A 21,616-nucleotide genomic window follows, 5' to 3' on the forward strand; every position below is an offset into this window, starting at 1 on the left:
TCAACCTCTCTTCATAACTCAGTCCCTCGAGTCCTGGCAACATCTTTATAGATCTCCCCTGCACTCTTTCCAGTTTAATGCCATCTTCCCTACAGCATGGTAACCAAAACTGAACACAATATTCCACATGCAACCTCACCAATGACTTGTACAAGTGCAACATAACATCCCAAGTTCTATACTCAGTGCTCTGGCTGATGAAGACCAGCCTGTTGTCAATACTTGTAATCTCATGTTTGATGATTCAGAACAGACATAGTCATGTCATAATTTACAAGATGCCACAAAACCCTTTCAATCTAACCTGAGATTAGAATTTAACAACAATTTGCTGCACTCCCAGAACCTGTAGATCTACTGCAATCAGGATGCTCATAAATGTACTGGTCAGCAACATCCTCCTTCCATCTGAAGTCTGCTCCCTAAATATCTGTTTTTTTTTATGCCACCTGGCACCAATTACCTAAATACTTTGAATTCTAATGGGGAAAAGAAGAAAAACAGTTTATCCTGATATAGTTGTCAAATGATGATTGGCAAATAAAACAGTGATATTCTTTACCAGACACATGGATGAAAAGAGACTGCCACTTAAGCAAAAAATTAAGAGATATGTTACTCTTACAAACCTTCAGCAGCTCCTTGGCTTTTCTGTAAAAGGTTAATAAAAAAAGATTGCAGCAATTCTTGTATAATTTACAGCACTGAGAAGTGTTCAGAGTTTTGGTCTCATTTTGAGGAACAGAAGGGGGGGGGAATGAGAAAGATAAACACTGCAATTAATTTGAATATCATAAAGGTATCATTGGATGCCACAATTATGGTAGCAATTTAAGAAAATATGCAACTGAAATTCAGAGGAGATGTTTAATTAAGCATATAAAAATGACAAGCAAAATTTATTTCAAAAAGAAATTGTTGCAATAATTCTGAGGGAAAAGAACTTGACAACCTTGGAGCAAGAACACTATGCGAAAATACTGGATTTACTTTAATGATTTGATCCTAGTCTGCCAGACTTGCAGCTGAGTCTAATTTGAGGTTCACTCTGTTATATCTAGTTTCTCCAATCTCTCTTTGGGATATTTTTGGCCTCCCAATCTTTTCCAAATCTGGTTTCCTACTCACTTTTGTTTTGTCCAATATTTTCTTATGTTTCTCAGAAATTTATTCTAATATCTCCCAAGTCAGTTCTGATGTTACTTGAACTTCTTCTGCTTTAATGAGCCTCATGACCTTCTGATTTCCAATTTTTCTTCAACAAATTCTGAATTTTGTTGTTATTTGAAAGGTTCCACCATACACTTTAGTTATTGTGATATCAAAATGGGTAAGAGATAAATATATAATTTAATAACTTACATTTTGCTGGTATACTGTTCAGGACATTGTATAGCCCAAAAGTTAAAAATTATATTAAAATGCTATTTCCCAGAATCAAAGGAAATAATATTTTATCAAGCAGAACATCATACAGAAAAACATCAACTTCCTTTAAACCCTGCTCAAGAACTGGGCTTATATTTGAAACCATGCTCCAGATACATTTTTGCAATTCTCTGGCAGAAAGCTGGCAAAGTAACTGCTGTGAACATAAATTGGCAAATCTCGTTAACGTCCTCTGCATTTCATGGCTTGTGACAGTTTTATTTGCTTTATTCAATGTTAAAACCACTAAGTTTTGAAATTCTACGTTATCAGATTATATGCACAATTAATTTACATAGTAATATTTCTTGTAGTACTGCATTCAACCTTTAAGGTTATATTTGTCAGATTATCAAATACCAATATGCCTTCTACTGTACATGAAGACTACATTTCTTGTATACTAAGTACAGCTTCAGAATAAAGAACTAACCTACACTCCTTTGATTGGTTTGGCTTACATCAATTTCAAAAGGGGCTGTTGAAATGATATTAAGCAAGCAGTGACCCAAGGAACATTAAGGGAAGCAATGGCACAGCTAGAGAGCCGCTGCCTCATAGCACCAGAACACAGGTTCAACCCTGAACCTCAGGTGTCGTTTGTCTGGAGTTTGCATGTTCTCCCCGTGACTGCATGGATTTCCTCTGGGTGCTCCGTTTCCTCCCACATCCCAAAGACGGGTCAGACTGGTAGGTTAATTGGCCACTGTAAATTTCCCCTAGTGTGTAGGTGAGTGGTAGAACCCAGAGTGGGGCAGTTGATGAGAATGAGGGGAGAACAGAAAATGGGATTAATGTAGGATTAGTGTAAATGGATAGTTTCTGCAAAAATCGGTGAGCAAAAGGGCCTGTTTCTATGCTGCACCTCATTCTCTCTTTCTGTATCAGGGAGTTCAAGTAGCTGCTTATATCACTGACGCATTATTACCCTGCTGCAATCAACCATCCCAGGAATACCTGCAGAGTTCCTGTAAATGTCACAAAGAAAAATTTGCAGTTTGGTAGTAAAATTAATCAAAGGTAAGACCCTAACAAAACTGCAGCATAAGCTTCAAAATATTACTGCTGAGTTGCATATAAGACAGTCAAAATTGCATACGTTATTTTTTTATTTTTATCAACTGTGATAATTTCAAAAGTCAGTAGGCATATTCATTTCTGGAGGGGAAAGAGTGTAATCAATGGTTATACATTTTATTTAAAAAGAACATGCGAATCATGTCATTAAATCAAGATTTAATGTGGAGTGTTTCATTGCAGTAACTATTTTTTTAAAATACTAATCCCTCGGTGCACTGTGATTCATTGCTGCAAACAAGAGGTGTAATTGATTTGGTTCATCGGGCCAACTATAGAAACAGGTGAACCTGAAGAGGCCAAGGATCCCAGGATCTGGGTGGGTTGGACAACTTAGCTCATTGTGGTAGAGGCAATATCGTAATTTAAGTAGCACCTTAATCAAAGGTGAAACAGGCTCGAACCACTGCCTACTTTGTCCTAAATATCAGACTTCTTTGGCATAACACCTTCTCATATCACACTCATAGCCGCAAAAAATTAACCAGAGGTAAACCCTCAGCAATAATGATTAATCAACTACTTCAAAATATTTCCATCCATGTCAGAATGCAAAAGTGAAGAATCACCAGCATAAATCACATAAATGACAAAAATAGGAAAACAAACTAAAAATTGATGTAGTAACAGAATACCCTGAAAACACTTAGTAGTTCAATCAACATCTGTGGAGAGAGTGACCAACTTAACATTTCAGGTCAACGTCTTTTATCAGAACTGAGGATAAAAAATAAAGCTGGTTTTACGGTGCAGATAAAGGGAGGGGAAGAGGCAACACATACCAGGTATGGATAGAAGAAAGAGGTGTGTAAATTATCAAAGAAGTAAAAGATAAAAGGTATAGTGGATTTGTAAGTGCAAACTAATTATCTGAAGTTCCCAAAGGAAAGTGGAAGCTGTAACAATCTTCTGGACAGTGAGTTTAATTTCAGAAAATGGGTCAAATCACACTGGGTGTAGCTGTTGGTTCTGAAGTGAACCGCTGGCATTCAGCTGCTCCCACGCAAGCAAGTCTCATGCTTATACATTATGTTGGGGAATCTAGCTCTCTGATGTTACATCAGATTGGTATAGGATTCTATTCATTTTAATGTGTGTTTATAGTCTGAAGGTTAGAAGGAAAAAGACAAGATTTTTTTTAAACTTTATTGAATTATTTCTTAGCATTTCATGTGCTTGTTTTAATTTTAAAATTCTATTCTTAAAATTATTTACAGCAATCTTGAACATCAGAGGCATTTAAAAACTGCAAATAAATCCTCACAAGCTTTGATACAAGACAAAGCCCCACGCCCAGCTTTGCCTCCTGTCTCAGGCTATCTGCACATTCTATGGATGAGGCCTAGCAGAAGGCTGCATGAGGCCGACTAGTTGCTGAGGCAACACCTGGCAGAATGCTCCCCAGATGTGGAAAGTCAGTTCAATTGGGCCTCTGCATGTGACCCAGTTTGTTCTCTCCTCTATCCATCACTCCTTCTCTGTTACTTTAAACCTGTTTTATTCTCCAACAATTCTCAGTTTAATGAAAATCATCAATCTGAAACATTAACCCTGTTTCGCTCTTCACAGAAGCCCCTTGACTTACTGAGTAGTTCTTAAATTATTTCTGCTTTTGTATTAAAAACAGGTACTATGGTCAGTGTTTGATTTAGATTCGTGTGGAACTTATGAAACAGATTTCCAAAATACCATAAGTTTCAAAAGGTCTTATTGTGATCAATCTTATTTGATTATAATAGTCCCACACCACATGATTCACAACCTCTAAGATTCCAGCCATTGGGTTACTACAGTATAGTACTGCTGATACTTTAAGCAGTGGGAAACGGCACGGTAGCGTAGCGGTTAGCGCGACGCTATTACAGCGCCAGCGAGCGGGGTTCGATTCCCGTCGCTGTCTGTAAGGAGTTTGTACATTCTCCCGTGTCTGCGTGGGTTTCCTCCGGGTGCTCCGGTTTCCTCCCACATTGCAAAGACGTACGGGTAGGTTAATTTGGGTTTAAAATGGGCAGCACAGACTCGTTGGGCCGGAAGGTCCTGTTACCACGCTGTAAATAAAACTCCAAATTTTAAAAAAAGAAACATATCCTTACCTCAGTTACCAACTGGGCACAATTTGCATAGATAGCACTTTCCATTGGACATGTGTTTTGTACAGCAACATCAAGGTAATGTATTGATAAGTCTTCTAATGTTATTCCTCCACTTTTAAGGGAACTATCTTTTCACAAGTTTAGGTCCAACCTAGTTTAATTCTAAATTGGTACATTACTGAATTTTGTTAATTCTTAATCTCTTGGAGCATTTGTTGCTCATACATACAGTGAAATGCTGAGACTCGTGATGAGATTACAGGGGAACAAGTCTTTCCACATCTCACCAATTAGAGACTGTTCCTCTTCTCTTCATCTCCTTCTCCCAACATACAAGAATGTTGGAAGACTTCCCTCAAATCCCAACACTTAAAGTTTTAGTAATAGTGTTTGTTGAATATCTCATTGATTTATGGATGTTATCCATTCTCATCTCACATTACCAATAACTTCATAAAATCCAACTCAGTTACTCAATCATGATGCACATCCATCCTAGCCCCGATCAGCTCACATCTGCTCAAAATGCTCAGTCATTTTGTCTCTGATGACACATTCCTGTAACATCTTCACACTGGACATTAAACTCTCAGACTAGTAACTTGTTTTTTTTTACTTCCTTCTCGAATAACAGAGAAAACAAGAGAGGAGTACAAGGAGAATGGAACAAGAGAATGGGAATAGGGGCCCTTCACTCTCCCTCTCGGCCTCTCACTCTCCACACCCTTCATTTTCTCAAGCCCAGACCAGCCCCAACCTATCAACCTCAACCTTCTTGTCTGATATTAGGTAATGCAAAAGAAATTGACTTCAAAAGAAGTATTATCAAGCTATTTAATAGCAGTCCACTACAATTAGTTATCAACAATGGTGAAGGAGGTCGGGAATGTGCAAGCAAGAACTGGACGACAAAATACATTATTGAGTTGTAAGACTATTGGAAATTACCAAGGAAATGGCTAAGAATTTTTAATTATAAAATAAGAGGTTTTTAAGGTAATAAAAAAAAAGCATTTTCCCTTGGATCATTCAAAGTTAGCAGCAAGATTTTTTTTTAAGACTTTTAAAAATATCGATATTCTTCTATTTAACAGCATCATCAAAACTGTGATTAACTGATGATAAATCTATTTAGTTGTATTACAAGTTTTGATGATTATGTAATTCTTCATTTAACAAATTTTGCAGTCTTGTTTACATTAAATCTACAAAATTCTTCCTGCAAATATGCTTTAGGTTCCCTTGTACAGCTGCTATTTGGCCTTTTTCTCCACTGGAGTCATAGAGTTATACATCACAGAGATAGGCCCTAAAGCCCAACTCGTCCATGCCAACCAACTGCCTTCCTGAGCTAGTCCAACTTGTCCCAGATCCTTCTAAACTTTTCCTGTCTACGTACATGCCGAAATGTACATGAACATAATTGTACCTGCCTCTCCCACTTCCTCTGACAGCTTGTTCCATACACCCACCACCCACTGTGTGGAAAAACTTGGCCCTCTGGTCCCCTTTAAATCTTGCCCCTCTCACCTTAAACCTATGCCCTCCTGTTTTAGACTCTTCTGGTCTAGGAAAAAGACTGTGACCATCCAACTTATCCATGCCCCTCATGATTTTATAAACCTCAGTAAGGTTCTGAAAACAGCTACCGAGTACATCCCTAACACAAAAATCAAAAAGCTGCAGATGCTCAAAGTCCAAAATAAAAACAGAAAATGCTGGAAACACTCTGCAGATCAGGCAACTTCTGTAAAATGAGTTAACATTTCAGGTCAAAAACCCTTTGTCAGAACTGAGAAAGAGAGAAAACAAGTTAGTTTCCAATTTGCAGAAAGGATGGGGAAGGAATGGAGAGGACAAAGGGAAAGTCTCTGATAGGGTGAGCCCACAATTGACATGGGGTGAAGTTGTTGGCAGATTAATGAGGACAGTTAGAGAGTGTGGGCGCAAACAAAGAAACTTGAGCTGTGAGATGTGGTCTGGTTGAGAAAATTTCATTGATTTTGCTGCAAGCTTCCTTGGTAGGTAAATTTAAGCATCCCCTGTAACATCATTTCTTAGGCCTATGAACAACTCCCTTAAATTCTGTACTCAAATCTCAAATAATACTACTCCATCACAAATACCTGAACTTTAAGCGTGAGCACACTGCTGCCCCTTTCTTTACCTGCATTCACCAAGACCACAAATTGTTGGCTTTCACCAATGCCCAGCCCACCAGTGCCTCAATTTTCACAATTTCCATCCCCATTTTTAAACCCTTACATGGCCTTGCACTTGACTATCTCTGCGGCCTCATCTAGCTTTACCACAGTCAAAAACTGTACATTCCTCAAATTCAAGCTTCAAACGTCATCTGCTATCCTGACTCCAAATGGTGAAGTTCCCTCAATAAGTTTCTCCACTTCTTTATTCTCCTTTCGCAAGCAACTTAAGATCTATTTTTTGACAAGTTTTTGTCATACCTGTAAGCAGTATGATAATTGTTTAAAGGTTCTTGGGACACTTTATTTAATTTATGTTTAGTTCCTACATTGTAAATATTAAATAATGGCAACCATTTTCAGCAAGCCAAAAAAAATGCATCAGCAAAAACACCATGCCTTTCTAAAAATAAAATAAATTCACAAGCATCGTGTTCAAAACTAAATTAATTACAAATTGCACAAGTTGAGAGAAAAGTGGTGAACTTCTGAATTTTTTTTTACATTTGTACACAAACTATACAAGCCTAAAAGTTCTGTCACTAAATATTTGTTTTTATATGCATTTAGCAAAACAGACAGCAATTTATGATACTGCTAGATTGTAGACTAATTGATAAATAAACCATAGCTCTGAAGTCCATAGCTCACTGAAAATGACCACGCAAGTAGATGGGGTGGTAGAGAAGGCATGTGGCATGCTTGCCTTTATTGGTCAGGGCATTAAGTATAAGAGTCAGGAAATCATGTTGTAGCCGTAAATAACTTTAGTTAGGCTGCACTTGGAGTAGGGTGTGCAATTCTGGTCACCCCATTACAGAAAGGATGTGGAGGCTTCGGAAAGGTTGCAAAAGAGGTTTACAGGATACTTCATGGATAAGAGGGTATGAACTATGAAGAGAGGTTGGACAAATTTGAGTAATTTTCTCTGGAACTTTGAAGGCTGAGGGGAAACCTGATAGAAGTTTATAAGATTATGAGAGACATAGATAGGGTAGACAGTCAAAAATCCTTTTCCCAAGGTAGAAATGTCAAGTACTAGAGGGCATGCGTTTAAGGTGAAAGGGGGAAAGTTTAAAGGAGATGTGCAGGGCAAGTTTTTTTTTTACACAGAGAGTGGTAGGTATCCAGAACAGGCTGCTGGGGGAGTGGTGGAAGCAGATAAGGTAGTGGCATTTACGAGGCTGTTAGGCAGACACATGAATATGTAGTGAGTGGAGGAATATGAATAATTTTCAAGCAGAAGAGAATGAGTTTAATTTGGCATCATGTTCAGTGCAGGCATTGTGGGCTGAAAGGCCTGTTCCTGTGCTGTACTGGTTCTATGCTGTACTAAAGCAGCACCACTTCCAGTTGCTTTCTGCCAAATTAGAACCATCTTTTGTTGGTATAATGCCTGACAGTCAGAGATATTTTATATACACTTTCAAATAAAAAAAATGCAATCATAAAAGGTAAAGGATTTTAAATATGTATCAAGCGAGCTTTTTCCTCCATATGGTACACTTCCTGATGTGAAGTGAAAGTTGACATCAAGGTAGGGGATGTGCCATCACGGATCCCTGGCTAAACTGGAGTCAACGGGAATCAGGGTGAAAATCCTCTGCTGTTTGGAATCATATCTAGCACAAAGCAAGGTGGTTGTGGTGGTTGGAAGTCAATCACCTCAGCCACAGGACATCTCTGTGGGAGTTCCTCAGTGTAGTTTCCTAGGCCAAACCATCTTCAGCTGCTTCATCAATGACCTTCCTTCAATTTAAAGGTCAGAAGTAAGGACGTTCACTGATGATTGCACATTGTTCAGCACCATTCATGACTCCTCAGATAATGAAGTAGTTCACACCCAAATACAGCAAGACCTGGACAATATGATAGGTGACAAGTAACATTCACATCACACAAGTGCTAGGCAATGCAGATATCCAACAAGGGAAAATCCAGCTATCACCCCCAGACATTCAATGGCATTACCATCACTGAATCTGCCACTATCAATATCCTGGGGTTACCACTGACAAGAAACTGAGGAGTAGTCGTCATATGAACAATGCAGCTACAAGACCAGGTCAGAGGCTGGGAATTCTGTGGTGAGTAACTCACCTCCTAACTCCCTAAGCCTGAACACTATTGACAAGGTTCATCAGGAGTGTGATGGAAGACTCTCCACTTGACTGGATAAGTGCAGCTTTAACAACACTCAAGAAACTCGACACCATAAGGACATAGCAGGCCACAGCCATTCACTCACTCCACACTGATGCACAGTAGCAGCAGTTTGTGTCATCCACAGGACGTACTGCAACAACTTACCAAGACTTCTTAAACAGCATCTTCCAAACCTACGATTTCAATCAGCTAGAAGGACAAGGGGAGCAGAAGCATGGGAACACTACCACCTGGAAGTTGCCCTTCATCCTGACTTGGAAATATACCACCATTCCTTCCAGGATCCCTCCCTAACAACATCGTGGGTATACCCACATCTCAAGGATGGCAGCAGTTCAAGAAGACAGCTCACCACCACCTTCTCAAGGGCAATTAGGGATGAACTAATTAAATGTTGGCTCAGCCCGCATCCCTTGAATAAGAAAAGTACTAGTAAATTCAAATTGCTGAGCTCATTGTATAGCATATATTAATAAGTACAAGTGACTAAATTGATTCATAATTATATATCAATTTGGCATAAAAGGCAAATTTGCCTTCAATGAAGTATTAGGAAATATATAGTCTGCTAGTAGTTAAAAGTCATTTAATATGAACTGAACAAATTCTTTTAAGCATTAAATGCCCCATTTTGCTTTATAATTTGCAGCTCTTAATTACAGTGCAATTTATTTTTGGCAAAGAGAAACATCTTTGAATTATTGGTAGACTGGGTCATTTAAAACTACATTGTCATTTGAAATTAGATTTCAGAGAATGCCTAGGTTACATTTGCTTGTCAAATTGCTTCCTGGGCACAGTCAAATTGTTTAGTGATGTGATAAAAATCATTGCAATGGACAACAAAAATCTGACCTTTGATACCTAAAATACAGATTATCCAGATGAATAAATGGAAATATCAACAAAGCACAGATATGCGTGTTTAGTATAAGATTTCTACTTTTTTCCCATGTTCTCAAGTATTTTTGAAAGGAAGCTCATATTGTGTTGCTCTTTCACTGCTGGCCTGAATTGGCTGATAAAAGTGGCATTACTGTGGCGCAAAGGAGATCCTCTTCCTTATGAGGAAACACATGACCACAGTGAGTAGTTTCCCACATTAACTTGGCTGAACAATATGCGAGTTAGAATAAATAATGAATCACATTGCGCTAAGCCATAATCCTGAACTTTAAATGTTTCGACATAAGGTACCATTGAAATAAATTCTGTATTTACAACTTTGTTCCTCTAGTCCTAATAACCTTAAATATTCTAAGAACACAATTATACTGAGGCACTGCTTTCAAAGCATTAATAAATTTGTTTGACAGCACCATCTAAAACTGCAATCTCTGTCCTCCTGGATGGATGAGAACAGCAAGTGCATGGGAACACCACCACCATAAACCACATCATTACTTGCAAATGTATTGTCATTCCTTCATCATCACTGGGGAAAATCCCAGAACTATTTCCCTACTTTCACCACAAGGACCCCATTGATTAAAGGCCATTTTAAGGCTAGTTAGGGAAGGGCATTAAATGCTCATCATTATAGAAGAAAGAAATCTACTTCAAATATTTGTTTAGGCATTATTGTTCAATCCTTTAAAAAATGAATACTATTATGGTACTTTTGCATTAAATGTTAAAATGTTATTCTTTAGTATTTCCTCTGCAAAATAAAAGATGCTCACCTGGTCCAAGCGTAGAGCACCGCTGTCAAACCTTTGCTTACGAAGATGTTTGGCAATGTTATGAAGATTTATTACTGCAGCCTTTACTTCTGCAATACTATGCTCAGGTGAAATGGGTGGTAGTTCATCATGGGTCAATGTCTTCTCTGGATCCTCAATAATACATTGTGCATGATTATAACTCAGCTTTACACAAGAACGAATAATAGTTCGCCCATACCACTGATCTAGAATCTGCAAAATAAAAATTAGAGAAAGATTTTTAAAAAGAAACAATTAATAGTTCAGTTCCATGTCACATCTCCCATAAATTGAATGACAAATGAAAAACATGCACATTGCTAAATATAACCAAAGTTTATGATCAGCTTTCACTACAATCACTGGGGGAACAAAACCAAGTACTTTCATTTGCTGCTTGAGACCAAGTGAACAACTTGCTTGCTTGTAGTTATTCTCTTGCACAGATCTCTAATGTAACATTACAACAGGTTATTCAGATTGTTCTCAGAGTGAACAACATTTCCTTCAATTCAAATACAGGGAATTGCTTTGGAAACCCATCAAAACTATGCCTTTCTCTTTATTGAATGCATGAAACATTCTGTATTTCAGGCTGACACAGGTAACCTTCCCCACCACCTGTTCAAGTATAATGATGACTGTATCAATACCATTTCAAGCTCTCACCCTGAACTAGAAAATTTCATCGCCTTAGCTGCCAGTTTCCATACTGCCCTCTTAAGGTCACTAGATTCTTTCCTCAATTTCTGTGTCCATTTCAGATCGGCAGTGATCACTATCCATGACAAGTCTACAAACTTGCACAGCTATCTTCTCCTGACTTTTCCGTTTCATCTATTCTGACATTGCCACCTTTCACACTTGTGCTTCCTCAATAATGGAGTCTCCACCACCACAGCTGACAGTGTCTTTGACCTCACCCATTCCATTCTCTGGATGCTTACTCTCAGACCTTATCTGCAGTCCTAGAACCAGGATAGGGTTCCATTCTCACTTTTCATACCACCACATTTAACAGATCAAGCTCTACAATAACTCTAACATGATACCACCACCGGACACACCTCCTCCTTATGACATAGCATGACACTGGGCTTCCAGTCACCTGTTACTTTAATTCTCTACCTCACTCTCAGACTTCTCTCTGTGCTTAGCATCTTCTGTTGTTCCACCATAAACTTGATAAACCACACCCCATCTTCTGACTCAGCACATTACAACCTTCGAAACACAACTTTGAGCAACAATTTCAAACAAATTGGTAAATTGATTTATTATTGTCACATGTACCGAGGTATAGGACCTTCTTTTTCTCTAAAATAAGATTCCTTCTCACGTCCACTAGCCAAATACGTTCTGAGCTTTCCCTTTGTCTTAGCCCTCACCTCCTTACTTTCACATTTCTGTCTAATCCTCTCATGCTCCCTGAAAGCTGATTTTCTCTATCACACATATATTTCAAGCTCATATTCCTACTCCCAGCAAACCGCTGACCACCCAACTTTTTCTTTCTCACCTCCATAATATTGTTGAAGCTTACCCCGCCCAGGTACCCAACCCTTCCCTTCCAATCTGTCCTACAAAACTACTCAAAATCAAAAATAAAACAAACAACAAATGCTGGAAATCTAAAACTTAAAAAAAACAGAAAAGGTTGGAGACACTCAGCAGGTCAGCCAGAATCTGTGGGAAGAGAAACAAAGTTAACACTTCTCTTTCACTCACCAACAAATCCCATTCATCCACTTACCAGATAACCTTACTTAGAAGCTTATCCCCATGGTCCCAGGGTTTTGCCTCACTCTCCCTGCAATATAACAAGCGTCTTTTGCCTCCTTCCCAATTCTGATGAAGGGTCTTCAACCCTGAAACATTTACTCCATTTCTCTTCCCACAGATATGGCCTGACCTGATGAGTATTTCCAGCATTTTGTTTTTTTAACTGCAAACCACTGTCCCATCTTCAAACTTCCCTGAACCTCTTCAATTTTGTTTCCACCTATGCCGCAGTAATGGGATAACATAACAAAATCTCAAATAGGGTAAACTACCCCTCCTAGTCTTCATCAAGTTTTTGACGTGGTTGGACATGTCGTCCCATACCATTTCCAACATCTAGCAGGTTGTCTGGTCCCATGCTTGGCCATAGAATGACTTGCAATGAACAAAGAACAGAGAACATTACAACACAGTTCAGGCCCTTCAGCCCATGATGTTGTGCTGACATTTTATCCTGCTCTAAGATCTATCTAACCCTTCCCTCCCACATAACCCTCCATTTTCCTATCATTCATGTGCCTATCTAAGAGTCTCTTTAATGTCCCTAATGTATCTGCCTCCATAACCTCTGCTGGCAATGTGTTCCACGCACCCACCACTCTCTGTGTAAAATACTTACCTCTGACATCCCCCTTATACCTATGCCCCCTTGTGTTAGCCATTGTCACCCTGGGAAAATGTTTCTGACTGTCCACTCAGTCTATGCCTCTTATCATCTTGTACACCTCTATCAAGTCTCCTCTCATCCTCCTTTTCTCCAAAGAGAAAAGCCCTAGTTCACTCAACCTATCCTCATAAGACACACTCTCCAATCCAGGCAGCATCCTGGTAAATCTCCTCTGCACCCTCTCTAAAGCTTCGACATCCTTCCTATAATGAGATGACCAGAACTGAACACAATACTCCAAGTGTGGTCTAACTCGAGTTCTATAGAGCTGCAACATCACCTCATGGCTCTTGAACTCAATACCCCGACTAATGAAGGCCAACACTCCATACATACACCCCATCTTCTTAACAAACCTATCGACCTGTGCGGCAACCTTGAGGGATCTATGGATGTGGACCCCAAGATCCCTCTGTTCCTCCACACTGCTATGAGTCCTGCCATTAACCTTATATTCTGCCTTCAAATTCGATCTGCCAAAGTGTATCCCTTCACATTATTCTGGGTTGAACTCCATCTGCCACTTCTCAGCCCAGCTCTGCATCCTATCAATGTCCTGTTGTAATCTACAGCAACCTTCCACACTATCCACAACACTACCAACCTTCGTGTTATCAGAAAACTTACTAACCCATCCTTCCACATCCTCATCCAAATCATTTATAAAAATCACAAAGAGGGTCCCAGAACAGATCCTTGTGGAACACCACTGGCCACCAACCTCTAGGCAGAATACGCTCCATCCACAACCACTGTGGGCAAGCCAATTCTGAATCCACACAGCCAAGTTTCCCTGGATTCCATGCCTCCTGATTTTCTGAATGAGCTTTCCATGAGGAACCTTATCAAATGCATTACAAAAATCCATGTACACCACATCCACTGCTCTACCTTCATCAATGTGCTTTGTCACATCCTCAAAGAAATCAGTCAGGCTCCTGAGGCACGACCTGCCCCTCACAAAGCCATGTTGACTGTCCCTAATCAGCCTATGCTTCCCCAAATGCCCAGAAATCCTGTCTCTAAGAATCTTCTCCAGTAATTCGCTCACCACTGAAGTAAGACTCATTGGTCTGTAATTCCCAGGGTTATCCCTACTCCTTTTCTTGAACAAAGAAACAACATTTGCCACCCTCCAATCATCCCGCACTACTCCTGTGGCCAGTGAGGACGCAAAGATCATTGCCAAAGGCACAGTAATTTATTCCCTCACTTCCTGTAATGACCTTGGGTACATCCCACCCGGACCCGGTGACTTATCTATCCTAATATTTTTTCAAAAGTTCCAGCACATCCTCATTCCTCACGTAGACATGCCCTAGTGTATCAGCCTGTTGTATGCCATCCTCACAAACATCAAGGTCTCTCTCACTGGTGAATATTGAAGCAAAGTATTTATTAATGACCTCCCCTACCTCTTTTGACTCCAGGCACGTTTCCTCATTTATCCCTGATCGGTCCTACCCTCACTCTAGTCATCCTCCTATTCTTCACATATGTGTAGAATGCCTTGGGGTTTTCCCTAATCCTACTTGTCAAGGCCTTCTAGCTCTCCTAAGTCCACTCTGAAGCTCCCTCCTGGCTACCTTGTAACTCTCCGGAGCCCTGTCTGATCCATGTCTCTAAACCTTAGGTAAGCTTCTTTCTTCCTCTTGACAAGATATTCTACGTCTCTTATCAACCACAGTTCTTTCACTCTACCATCCTTACCTTGCCTCAATGGGACAAACCTACCTAGAACCACATGCAAGTACTCCCTAAACAACCTCCACATTTCTGCTGTGTACTTCCCCAAGAACATCTGTTCCCAATTTATGCTCCCAAGTTCCTGCCTAATGGCATCATAATTCCCCCTCCCCCAAATGAATACTTCCCCAAATTGTCTGCTCCTATTTCTCTCCAAGGCTATGGTAAAGGTTAAGGAGTTATGGTCACTCTCTCCAAAATGCTCTCCCACTGAGAGATCTGAAACCTGATCAGGCTCATTGCTTCGTACCAGTTCCAGAATGGCCTCTCCTCTGGATGCTTCTATTCCAGCTTCTGGACAGTTAACTATTATTGGGCACTCCCATTTTTCATCTTCAAACCATCCCTTAGGATCACCATAATAAATAATGTCAGGTACACTGACAACATCCTGATCAACATCATCATAGGACTTACAACCCCTTCACTGAACCTCATACAGCTATTTTTGCTTTCACAAAATCCAAATGAACTCTTCAAGGAATATGGCATAAAAATCTTTCTGTTAAGAATGGAGCAAGTTCAAACCAGAAATTGATATGTATTATTTAATGAAGTAGATTCAGCAAACTAACTAAAAACACACTTACATACACAGTGTCCCACAAGCAAAGAATTATTAGATTACAAATATTGACAAGTTCCAGTATTTTCTTTAACTGCTCCCTAAGTTTCCAACAAGTAGGACTGCACTTGCTACAATACAACAAATATCACAGCTGAACATACAAGCTTCAATTATCTTGGGAAAATCAGTGATATCAAAAGTTTTGCATGCCTATAATAACAAGGGAAGCAAAAAGAGTTCAGTACAATGAGATTGGAAGGAAAAACTCCACCTTATGCCAATATAAACACACAAATACAGAGGTATAGATTGAAAGGAAAAACTCCATGACATTCTAAAAGCAAATCTAATCTTCATACTATTGCAAATGTCCTGACTTTAATTTGAAGTTTTTGAAAATAGAATGCGCTGAAGTGACATTCCCATTTACCCAGTTTGTAAGCCAGGAAAACTCACCATGAAGACATGGCAGCCATGAATACAATGAATATGTGGACCGATGAATACAGTTTTCCAAAATATGTCAAAAATCTTAAATCTTATCTGGTATCATAATGTCTGTCTTATCATTATAAATACTACTGTTATAAAGGCAGCCACAATATAAACAGAACATTTTAATTAACCACCAGAGGGTGGTGCAATACCTTCAGTTCATAAATCACATAAAGTGATTAGATCCTGCATTGATCCTGAACTCTGGAATCCACTCTCTAAACCTGTCTCCCTACCTCTCACTTGTCTGATAACATACTCATTGTTATTACCTATTTGATCATCAGCCCAACAAGATCTTACAGAGCTTGGTTGATAATTTTGTTTCAAAATGCTCTTGTGAAGTGCCTAGTAATTTTGTTTAATTACATTAGAGGTTCTGTTTAAATGCAAATTGTTAAAGAAGCTTTATAATCTCATTATCTCCTGCAACAAAAAACTAAAGATATTGAACTTACTGTGAAGAAAGCTGAGAGAATTTTCCTCCAAATGAATTTACGGTTGTTAATTTGTAAGGATGCATGGGAACCAGTACAATAGATTGCAGAACTGAGCAGCCTGAATGGCTTAGATTACTGACTGCAATTAAAGTAAAACAATCATGGCCAAAGTGAAAACTTTGTTCATGATTTACAGACATGCCTTTCAATACCAAATGTTTCAATTCTGACAAAAAATAGATGAATTAATCTGGAAGTGTTTAAATGCTGATACAATATTCTATTTTATCAAAGAGAATGACAAAGATTTTTTAGATTCACCAATATCCAGAAGAATATCATTGTGGCTTAGGTGAAAATGACCAAATCAAAGGGTGGAACTGCTGAATAATCGGAAACTGCAATTAGCATCCGGCTTCGACTGGGTGATTCATTTACCAAGCTTTTGATAAGCTGCTGTGAATGCACTTCTGCACATCCACATTGTGCTGACAATAAGGAACATGTATAAGGAAAATATGTATTACAAAGCTCCTTTGTTGGTGCAAGTTTATAACATTGGATAAAAAAGTGGATATTTTCATTTGCATTGAGCATATTTAGTGAGTGGATATATATATGATCAGGCAACTAAACTGAACTTAAATCATATGGCCAATTAAGTATTTTCCATGAATTTCCATTGCTTTCAATAACCTGTTAAATTCGCTTTCCTTTTTCCCATTGTACTACTCCACTGCAAAGTCTCTTCAAGGTATGCCAACTTTGAAGTTTTCCTTTTACTTTTCTCTCATCTTGTGAAACTGTCCATTTTAGAAACCAAAGTGAACATAGAAGCAATTATCCAGATAAGCCATACGATATCCATTGACAAACCAACAAATAAGCTTCCCAAAGTCATTTATGTCTGTTCATGCACGAAAAATTCTCTAGTATCACAAGGTATGTGATACACTACTTGCTGTCATAAAAAGCATAAGGCAATACAAAGGTGGAGAACATTCTTATCAGTTAACATAATCAGATGTGTTCAACAACAGACTAGCCTATTTACTGTGCAGAATCAAAAAGAGATAACTCCAGCCTGAAAATTCTGCTTGTGTTTTTTCATAAACCAGATAATAAGGTTCCTTCTGCTACAGCTGGCAATCAACAATGATCAAATTCATCTGGAAACACTGGCAGTGATGAAGTATCTTAACACCATTCCTTTCAGCTTGGAAAGTGAAGTGAATCAGATTCTGAACAGCATGAAACTATCAGTTCCAGCTAATAATTATAAGAAAATGAACATTTTGGACAGCCGCAGTTACCTGGAGCTAGAGGCAGGGAAGGAAATAGTGCGAGTTAATATCTTACAATATCTCCTGCCTACTGAGTACAAAGAAAACAGCAAAACAGACGTACTCTGCAGTTACTGCAGGTGTGATTATTGGCCAGATTCTGTACAAAGAATCCATGAAAGCTGAGGTCAAGAAACAAGTTTGATAATGTCTGTAATCTTGCTTCCTAGAGCTATGCAATCAAAGGAAAAGTAATCAATGACAAGTTAACCTGAAAGGCTGAACTGCCGGTTTACAGGAGAAATTTATCAAGATTGAACCAACCAACCAACAAAATGAGGTCTTCCATTTGAGACTCTGCTGTGGATACTCATCCATCTCTCATTAAACAAGCAACAGTTTCAGCTGGGAAAAATGACTTAATCAGGGATGTCATGAAATTAAAAGAAATTAATCACAGTTAATCAAATGATTTTAAAAAATGTGCATGAATCATGGCTTTAACCACATTGTTAAGGAATAATAGAATATCAACATCTTTGAAAGTCCAATAGGAAATGCTGTGCCTGTATAACCACGAAAGAGTTAATTTAAAATTTTCATTATGTTCAAACCCCTATGTAAGTTTGCCCCTTTTAGTGTAACATCCTCCAGTGCCGCAATCCGTAGGTCTCTGCCTTTCTCTCATTCAGTTCTCTTGCGCATCTCTAAGTTCCTTTGCCCTACCACTGGTGATGCATGGCTATAATCAAATAGCTTAGTTACACAATGTTAAGCTTATATTGCAAGAAACGTTTGTTTTTTAAAATGAGGGACTGCAAGAGGAGAAGAATGACAAACCAGGGAGAGTATGCAGTTGTGTCGTTGGTGGTGGACAAAACTAGAGTCCATTCAGACTCCACCTACACCACTTGTTAGTTTCAGAGTAAGATTGAGCTAAACATGGATGATGCAAAGGTCATGTGACAACAATATGTTGGATCTATGTCCATGCAGACATGCAGATGTAGAGATAAAATGGCATTCACAATTCCCAGTGCTGGGGAAATTACTAAACTTGGTGTTGTCCCACCCCTGTGGTCAGCGAATCCAATTGAGACCCAAAATTCAGTCAGAGAAGCCAAGTCTAATTCAACCTGGAAATAAAAATCAAGCCTTTGCTGCATCTCATTTTTCATTTCTCTCCCTTCCCCTCCTCTCTTCCCTACAATCCTCACCGCCCTTTGCACAAGGCTAGCCAGAAGTTCAAGGAAAGAGTCTTTGGCAGGGGCCAGGGAGGGAAGCACAGAGAAAAAAAGGCTGGTTGGCAGTGAGTGAAGTCCAAAACCCAAAGCAGTGAGCCAGGTGCAGCACATGGGAAGTATTATGGACCATTTATTTTGAAAATTCTGTTTAGTTTAGTTTATTAATGTAAGCTTTTTTGCTATTAATTATCAGACCTACCATAACATTCCATTCCATAATGGACAACTGTGTCTAATCCCAGCCTCTTCAGATGATTTTGAGACTTGGGAAAGGAGCAGGATGGGCACTAGCTTAATTCAAAAAAAAATTATCAAGATGGTCTAAAAAGGCTGGAAGCTTACATCTTAGAAAAGAATTGATATGGGAGTAATTTAATCTTGTTTTACATGATGATGAAGGGAATGTATTGTGTTTATATTGACAATTTAAGCAAGATTCTTAATGAATACTTTGCAGTTATCTTCATCAAAAGAGGGAGGAGGAAACAGCACTGACACTGTAGTTTAGAGGGCAACCTATAAGATAGTGGATGGAATGAACATAAGACAGGAATTATTCAGCTGAAAGTAGATAAATTGCCTGGCCCAAATGGAACATAACCAAGGCTGTTAAAAGGTTCAAGGCAGAAACTTGGGGATCAACATTTTCCATACCTCCGAGTTTAAAAGTACAACCAGATGTTTGGAGGACTGGTAATGTTGTACCACTGTTTAAAAAGGAAGATTGGGATAAACAAAATAATTACAGGCTACTTAGTTTAAAATTGGTGCAGTGCAAATTACTGGATTCAATTCTGAGGGAAAGTAATAACCTTCATTTAGAAAGGCACAAATTAAACAAGGACAGTCAGCATAGATCTGTTGAGGGACGATTGTGAATGGATTTTTTTTGAGAAGGTAATAAGGAGAGTGGCAAATGGAATTTAATCCAGAGGTGTCAAGCATTGCACTAGAAAGCAACAACAAGGCAAGAGAATACATACTATATGTGGATAAGAAGTGTTAAGGACCAAGAAGCCCACGTCCACATATCCTAAAAGGTTGCATGAGAAGCCAATAAGGTGGTTCATAAGACATATGGGATGCTTTCCTTTATTAGCCGAGGAAGAAAATATGCTAGAACAACCCCATTTGGGCCACAGCTCGAATACTGCATACAGCTCTGGTCAATACATTGTACAAAAGATGTGATTTCATTAAATAAGGGATTTACACGGCTGTTTCCAGGACTAGACAATGGTTGCTACAAGAAAAGATTGAATAATTTGGGGTTGTTTGCTTTAGAGGCTAGGAGACTTGACTGAGGTGCACAAAATGATATGGGGACTAAATGGAGCAAAGAGTCAGAAGCTTGGACTATGGACTTAAAGTTAGAAGAACTAAAGGGAGATGAGGAAAATTATTTTCACCCACAGGGTGGTAAGGGTCTGGAACTCACTGTATGTGAGTTGGTTGTGGCAGAAATTCTCATCACATTAAATAATACTTGGATACGTATTTGAAGAACTGTAACCTGCAGGGCTAGATATCAAGTGCTGGAAGGCAGGATGAGGCAGATTGGCTCTTTTTTGGCTGGTATGGACACAATACATCAAATGGCCTCCACCTGACTCATAAGTGTTATATGATTGGTTTGTTTCAAGAATTAAATTAGGGAGTAGCTGGGGTTATGAATTTCAGTTGTGTAGAGCCAAATCTTGATTTAATGCCTAATTTTTATTCTTTTCCTTGAAAATAGTAGACTTTTGGGAATGGCCCCAGGCATGTGTAGTAGACACCAATTCCTCTTATACTTGTATTTAGTTGATGTGGAGGTCACTCATTAAAAACAGATAAATAATGCATCATCAGTACATGATTAATTTTGATCACTTAGGAGGACATGAAATGAATTTCCCAAATATTTGCTTCATATTGGCCTTGATCTTTAATGTGGTTTTTCACTTCTGCCAGCAAGTCACATAGTTTTGACATTCACTTGTATCACATTCACTTGGTATAAACTAGGTGGACAAAGTGGTCATTTCCTTTCTGATATTACTTTCTGATATTACTTTCTGTAACTTGACAGATCTCATCTTTGTTTGATCTCTAATGCACAGATATACTACTGTAAAGGAGACAGCTGACAAAAGCAAAAATATGCTACTTTATAATGAGTCAATTCCCCTTTTAAATATATTGTTAAAGCTAATATGGTTCATCACAAATTGAACCCTACACTTTTTCTCATGTTTTAAAAAATTGACTGTTGTATTTCTTGTTTGGTTTATTTGTTATTAATGCCTCATTAGGAAATATGGAGCTGGTCTTGCCTACCCAAGGATAATGAAACTGCTATACAATTAACACAATCAATTACTCAGCAGGAGATAAAACATGCACTGACACATTCTATCCTTTTTCTGGCTTTCCAGGACATAAGAGTTTTCTCTTGGCTCCTCAGAGATTCCTTCTCAGTTGGGAAGCAGATTAGCAGTGTATGTAAATTAGCATTGCAGACTCAGTCACTAACCACAATGTTTATTAACTATTTCCTGGACAGTAAATTTTCTGGATGACAGCAAATAATGTATTAATAATTTATCTATAAGTTACAAGTTACCTTTGATTTTTAAATGATTTGACAATTATTTGAAGACATAAAAATCAAAGGTACCTCTGTTGAAAGTATCCTGACTGCATCATGGCCTGGTACAGCAATTCGAATGCACAAGGAA

General features: G+C 38.7%; 1 protein-coding gene across 1 annotated transcript in view; it reads right to left on the reverse strand.

Annotated features, from left to right (window-relative positions):
* dis3l2 (DIS3 like 3'-5' exoribonuclease 2) overlaps nucleotides 1-21,616 on the reverse strand; it is a 190,429-nt gene that overhangs the window by 73,064 nt on the left and 95,749 nt on the right. Inside the window, 1 exon segment of the mRNA XM_052018835.1 lies at nucleotides 10,651-10,884. Coding sequence (XP_051874795.1) covers nucleotides 10,651-10,884 — 234 coding nt within the window.

Source organism: Pristis pectinata, chromosome 6 (assembly GCF_009764475.1).
Source record: "Pristis pectinata isolate sPriPec2 chromosome 6, sPriPec2.1.pri, whole genome shotgun sequence".
Taxonomy (NCBI): domain Eukaryota; kingdom Metazoa; phylum Chordata; class Chondrichthyes; order Rhinopristiformes; family Pristidae; genus Pristis; species Pristis pectinata.